Raw genomic sequence first — 7,391 nt, forward strand, 5'->3', positions numbered from 1 at the left:
TTAATCTACTCATATACTCAATATAGCAATGAATATATAGTACTTCTCTTTATCATATAAAAATTGTCTAACTTATGAATTGTGTAAATTTATATTCTGTAAAACCAAACATTAAAAGTCAGATCCTTGCTTTTACTGCCTAAGTATCTGAAGTCAACCTATAGTAGGTGATTAGTTTATCATTCCGTATTTCAAGAACTATTTATGTCCCGTTATTTGTATTGTATTTGCTTTTGTTGCCTTATGAATATTTCGATGTGTACATACTTTTGTATATTCTGTTGTGATCGAATATCTTACAACTAAATAAACGAAAGGCTATTTTTAAGATTACCTCAAGTGGTAAGATTATGTTATGTGATATGGAGTCAATACACATCAAAGTGAATAACTACAGATTTTGCACGAAGCTCAAAAATAATAATAATAATGCTATATATTTGATCACAATACAATCTGTCAGCACAAAATGTCCAGTGTTGCAACAGATCCCTTTTTGATATCCATTTATGAGGAAAACGTATTAAAGTTTTACCACAACATCGATTAGTTGTTATCTGTCGTCATTTACAAATATTTTCGACAAGTTTCGTAGCTATGAGATCTTTTATCGCATAATATACATGGTGCATGAATTCCATTCTCAGTCTCTTCTTGTTTCTTTAGGAAATATGAGGAAGAAAATGTACCGACAACCCTTATGGTTGGTTGTGCTTGAACTTGTCGGTAGTCTCGAGATATATTGGTAGCTTTTTAGGGAAGTGATTGAGTACATGTGGTTGAAATAATAAATCAGTTCAAGCAAATTCAAAACAGGAAAAATTATCCCAACGTTTTCATAGTAGGAAAATGTGTGATTCAAGAGTATATAAACAGGTTTTTGATTATATTATAACATATTGCTTAAATTGCTAGGATGGCATACATTAAATATTGAAAGATGCCTGGTGGTGGTGTCAGTGTGATAAGAAATAGGGGATTATACTGAAACAGGTATTGGTAATGCTTCTACCTCGAGGTCGATATCAGCAATATACAGCCTTGCTCCCTATGCAAAGTAGGGAAAACGTTGCTAGAAAAGATAGGGCTCTTTGTCAAGCTGAGACAACAGTACATATTGTACTGGTGTCCTTAAACGGAGAATCAGTTTAGCCCCAGGTTAAGTGTTGTTTACATAGCTAAGCAATGAACTAAATGAGGCTGAAAACTATTGGAAAGCTGACTCAGTAACCCAGTAGGATGGTCCTTAATAACATAACATTACTTCACTTAGTTATATATGGTGTTTAAATGAACGTCAGATAACTACAACCGATTAAACCAATGAGGTCGACCCAATTTGTTTTAAATATGGCAATCCTGTAAACGTGGTTTCATGGAAGAAAACTATACTTTAGTCGCTTCAACAGGCGGATTTAACCTTAATACACATTAAAGGATTTTTTCCTTTGTCAGGAGTTTATCCATCATGCTTTCCATCTTAGTAATTAAATAGGTACATGTTTCATTGCGTATATTCACAGACCTCATCGGTCTCATTCCACTAGTGGAACGTCACTGGTATCTAGTCCTGGCTGATTTGTTCACAATGCTAAAGGGCAACTGTTTCTCCACAAGGGTGGATCTCGTTGATTTCGGGTTTCAAAGAAAAGTGGCTAAGGAATGTATTGAAAATTGCTGGCTATTAATACACAACGATGTCGGTTTCAGTATAATCGCCCCTACTATCTTCCTAGAGTAAGTGTATGCCATCCTAGCTGATATTCAATCATTCAGATGATTATCATCGTAACATATTAGGTTATATATCGAATCGATATGTCATAGGAATATAAAAATGTTCAGATGTTTTGGTTTCAAAAATGTTCACTTTGATCGGTGATGAATTATTCATTTATGAACTTAATTTAGATCAATGTTATCATTGTACTATTCATTGCTTTTGTCCTTAATTCTCATGTGCAGCTTCTCTGTTAACATTTGATTATACTAATTGTGTTTCTGTATCAAAGTATGTATTGCTGTTTAAATTTGATACCATGTTTATATAGATAGATAGATGATAAATATTTAATTCAGATAATAGTATATAGGATTCGCTTTTGAAAATTTCTTATGATATTTTAGAAATTCTATAATATTTTCTTACTGATAACTTCTTAATTTAATTGATAATACTCATAATTATTTTGTATGTAGTTATGTACAAATGCCATTGAACTATATCGTTTATGTACTGACCACTACTCGAACTACACTAAGACTTGCCATCTAAAATGATTAAAATGTCAAACTGTTTGAAATCATTAAATTATCACTTCATTGTTTTTTTTACAAATTTATTATTAAAAAGAAAAGGTATTAATTCATGTCATTTTATTTTTGTATATTTCAGTTAGAAGATAAAGCTGAAATATTAACTCGAGAATTATTCGCTTCGAGGCAAGATTTTCAAGATGCATTAGAAGAAAAAGCTCACTTAGAAAATGAAGTACTGCAGGTAAGTAAATCTTGCTATTTAATTTTATTTTATTTTATCATATAAAGTATAATTTACTGTTCTACATCGTAGAATGAGTCGATAGTTGTCCTTATCTTCAAAAAGGGTTCACGTCACCTATGCAACAACTATCAGGGGATTAGTCTACTTCAGATTGAAGTAGTCGAGAAGTTCGTGTATCTGGGTAACTGTGTAAGTGCTGGTGGTTCCGTGAGTGGTGAAATCGGTCCAAGTACAGTGAAAGAAAGTAACTTAAGTCAATCTGGGCCATCTTTGATGCCTTCTTAATGTTAATCTGGCTGTAAAAGTTCGGATCCACAACTCGTCAGTGAGAGAAGTTTTGCTCTATGCTTGTTGAACCTGGCCTCTCCGAGTTAAGGATGTTGGACGACTCTCTATGTTTGATCATCGTTGTCTCCAAAGGATTGGTGACATCCAATGGCAACACCATGTCGGTAATGCAGAGGTTCGGCATCGTGTGTTTGGGCATAGCGACGATAATTAAGTTGGTGTCATTATATTGAAACATCGACTTGGGTGGCCTGGACACGTCTTAAGAATGTCGTCCCAGAGAATTCCACGTCGTACATTATTTGCCGACTCTGGGACTGATTGGAAAAAGCGCATAGGTGATCAGTGCATGACACGCTGTCGTAAAATAAAAGAAAGCTGCACAGGACTGGCTTCTCTTGGTCCTTCACAACTCCCTAGTTGGGGTCCTAGAGATGATGCAACACGGTGGCTAGAGTTGTTGTAAGAAATAACTTAGAATTGAAGTCAGTGGTGTTCCTACCGTAACTTTCTTTTACTTTCTTCATAAAAGTGGACATAACTTCTTTAACTGGAAGATTTCTGTTTCTAGTGGAATTTTCGGTATTTGAACTGTTTTTCTCATTATTATTGGTTCACTCTCATACACTAATTTCTATTGTACTCACCTTTCATTTCCTATCTCTTCACAACCTCATTTTTATCGTGGTGCATATATATATATATACTAGGTTTGATTTTGATAAAATAAATAAAAATTAAGGCAAACGAATAAACATGACTGAATCTAAATAATACTGAGAGTAAGCTCTAATAGTTTCAGATATATATGTTTCACATTATTTGCTTTAATAATTTTTTAATTGGATTGTGTTACAGTTTCTCTTATTACGACCCAGTTGCTCTTATTGTTTAGTATTCTTAAACACTAATTCACTCGACAAGTCCCCAAATCAGAACACGGTTTAACAGGAACGCAATTATATTCCAAATAATAGTGTTGGATGCAAGTAGGAATCACAATAAGAGAAACGTCAGTATATCTGTCATTTTCATATAAGAAGATTCTAGAGTACTCAAGTCTCCGCTAGCGCTGATTGGTTAAGAAACAGTCAATCAGCTTGCCTCAATATAATCCTGCACGGATCATGCTTTAATCCAAAATATATTCCTCCAACAGATAGTTTGTAAATTTCAGAATAAACCGAACATTATTATTATTATTTTGGGCTAACATGATTTGATAACTATTGTTAATTTAGTTGATTTGTTCCATACATGAATAATTAATTTAATTGGATGCAATAACTTTATAAACGAAAGTTTCCGATACAACATCTTGTTATATTGATTTATTAATAAGCCTTCGCTAAATGTATTCACTTCATCAAATGATTACAGTTAACTTCCGATTGATGGAATAATATAAAAGGTAGATACTTTTTGAATCACTCTGATTTATTTGATACAATTACATTGTGCCATCGAGAATTGTTAAACAGTTTTTAAAATTCACCATGATATATATTTCAACAATCTGTTCAAAGTCATGTAAATCACAATAAGTTACCTAAAATCAGCACATCCCAATATCTAACAGCTTCAAATAAATTTGGTAGGAAGATCCGATTGTTGTTTACTTCATGTGAGAAATAAGATACTTTTATATTTATTCTACGTAAATGAGATATCAGTTTGCATACTATTCAATAGCATATATATATATATATGTTTGTGTGATCACATTATTATTGTTTATATTGCTAATTAAATCTCTAAACTTTCTCACTATTATCATTGGAGGACAACAACGAAGTCCCTGTAATCATTCCATACCTCTTGTACTTCATTTATTCAAGTTTCCTCTGTTCAAAAGTGAAACTTTCAAACTTATAATTTTCATGAGATTAATAATATATCTCTATGAGCATTGACACTGTCATCTTAAAAAGTAATTGAATGCCGTATTGATTAGTTAGAATAAAATTAATTATTAACTATAACAATTTCATTGTGATTAAATCAACTTGATAACTTTGTAATTCCCAATCTCCAATATTGTTTAGACTTCAAATAGATCAAATTGATAAGTCCTATGTACAAAAGATAGTAAGCATTTGTGTTTCATTATTGATGTGAAACCTCGGCTGGTCTTTTTTTCTTTAATGACGTTCATTTTCATCATGTTATCTCAGATAAGTCATTATTATCTTAGTTTTGAATATTTTGCTTACAAAGTTATAATGTTAATGACCTAATAAATATTCTTCAGAATTTTAGAATGAGTTCTATATAATGGAATCATTTCAAACTTTTATTAGTGTTTTGATTCAGTCATCATCAAAAAAGAAGAAAATTTATCCCGCCAAAAATGATTGAATTCTTCGCATCCATGTTACGAAACATTATTAAGCTTCTGTTTCCGTTTATCTTTCATATTTATTTGTTTTTGCTTGTTATAAATCATCTTAAATATTTCTTTTGCGCTTCTTTTCAGGTGAAAAAAATGTTTCGTAGTGCACTTGAAGAGAATTCCATTGAATTAGAAAGAAATCAACATATGTTTACTAGTTATAAAGCAATTATAAAAGAATTAAATGATTATTTAATAAAAAATAATGAAAATTATCCAATTGATTTATTAACTGTTAATCAATCATATAAACATGATCCTTTATTTTTGGATTTAACTTTTGATCTAATAAAACAAGCATTACATTGTAAAGAATGCTCACTTATCGTCAATAGTTATATTCAAAAATCAAATGGTATAAATTTAAAAGAAGATGTAAATACTCTTTTGCCTATTAAAGAGGAAGAGATTGTTAATATGAACAATAATAATGATAATACAGACAAACAAGTAAGTTCACTTTTTATTGACTTTTGATATTGAAATTACAGTTATTCCCACTGACTTGTACGTTTATATATATATATAGTTCCCATAGCATTTTTCTTCAAATAAATACTCCAAAATCCAAGTGAAAGTTTATGTACTAAACTTTAGGCCGGACTTTTCGTAAAACACTGTCTTAGTTTTTTTTAATAGAAGTTTTCCCAGGAGAGGATCGAATTTCGAATCAATAATCTAACGTTTAAAAGGTAAATATTGAGAGCCACTGTGTCACACTCCACCTCCCTTTGTTTTATGAATTGTGCCTGTTTCGGTAAAAGTAATATCGAAATATAATACGATAACGATAATGATGGCAACTAAGGATAATATTTAAACAGGCAAATCACCAATGAAGATTTCATCATCTCAAATGTCTGTGAAGAACATAGGAAATACTTTTTAGTTGAATCTTCATTAATTTTTATTCTGAACTATATATATATATATATATATATAACATCAAAAGCCACTAATTTACCGGATCCCTAGGATCCGATTCAGACAGCTAAGATAAATATTTAAAATAATACAGGAATCCTTCAGTATGCAACCACTCTAAAATTCATCAAATATCGCTTGAGTACAAAGCTGTTGTAACTGCACAAAACGTCTTCAAGCTACCGGAGTTGATTTTTTGATGTAGCAACAGTGAATATGAACAGCATATTTTACAATTTGACAGTTTTATTTTTAACTTACTTACTATTTTATTCATTACACCTATCGTTTTATGCACTCACAATAAATATACCGATCTATTAGTCATTTTACTAAGCTTTAATACAAGAGGTGTCAACTTTTATCCTTTGACCTACTACTAGATCATGAAAATGTTTGGAGCAAGTGATAGATAAAGAAATGTAGAGGTTTCAAAGTTTTTTCTTATTTATGTTTATAAGATTTATTCTCAGTTCTAATTATTGAAATGTCTTACATTCAAAACATACATGCAGTATATTGACGAAGCATTTATCTCTTTCTATCATAGAATCAAGATCATTTGAACAAGAAATCTGAAGAAAAAAATATTAATGATGAATGTACAAAAAGACAATCAATTATACATATACTTGAGAAATTCAAATTATTAAATACACCTAACAATTGTTATACTCCACTATTGAAAGTACATGAACTAAATGGAGATAAATCAGTGGAAGAATTCATTACAATGAATGACAATAATTGTGAAACTTCATCACATTAAATTAACAATTATCTACTGAAATTATGTAAATATGTTTATCACTACATATATATATTTATTTTATGATTATGAATGTTAACAAATTAAAAACTAATGCCAATTACACATTGTATTCATGATCACATTCATTTAATTCATTACACTATTCTATCACCGTAGTAGCTATTATTATTACTACGATTATCATTATTATTATTATTGTTACTTTCTGGATTATTATTTTCACTTTTGTTTTAATCACTTCAATTGTTTTTTTCCTTTGATTTTTATTTTTATTTTTTGAGAAAATAAAAGAAATAGATCTTGTTATTTATTTACTTCTTTTAATCTCATTTTGATGTATTACATAATACCTTCATCATAATTATTTCTTTAATTTTAATTTGTTTTATGTTATATTCATTGTGAACTTCAAGCTTCGAACAACAATAATAATCTAATAGGATATTTGTAATTGGATTGAATTCAATCGTTCATTATGTTATTCTACATGAAAGATACTTTGTAGCGTTCAA

General features: G+C 30.3%; 1 protein-coding gene across 1 annotated transcript in view; it reads left to right on the forward strand.

The window, feature by feature from the left end:
• The window catches only part of Smp_007210 (putative rab6 gtpase activating protein, gapcena (rabgap1 protein)), a gene marked incomplete at its 3' end in the record, with an annotated part of 31,555 nt that extends 24,679 nt beyond the window's left edge, over positions 1 to 6,876 (forward strand). The window contains exons 12-14 of the mRNA XM_018794000.1: positions 2,396 to 2,500; positions 5,268 to 5,633; positions 6,658 to 6,876. Of these exons, the coding sequence (XP_018648456.1) occupies positions 2,396 to 2,500; positions 5,268 to 5,633; positions 6,658 to 6,876 (690 nt within the window). The remainder of the gene's footprint in view (positions 1 to 2,395; positions 2,501 to 5,267; positions 5,634 to 6,657) is intronic.
• Between the last annotated feature and the right edge of the window lie 515 nt (positions 6,877 to 7,391).

The sequence above is a fragment of the Schistosoma mansoni genome, chromosome 1, assembly GCF_000237925.1.
Source record: "Schistosoma mansoni strain Puerto Rico chromosome 1, complete genome".
Lineage (NCBI taxonomy): Eukaryota > Metazoa > Platyhelminthes > Trematoda > Strigeidida > Schistosomatidae > Schistosoma > Schistosoma mansoni.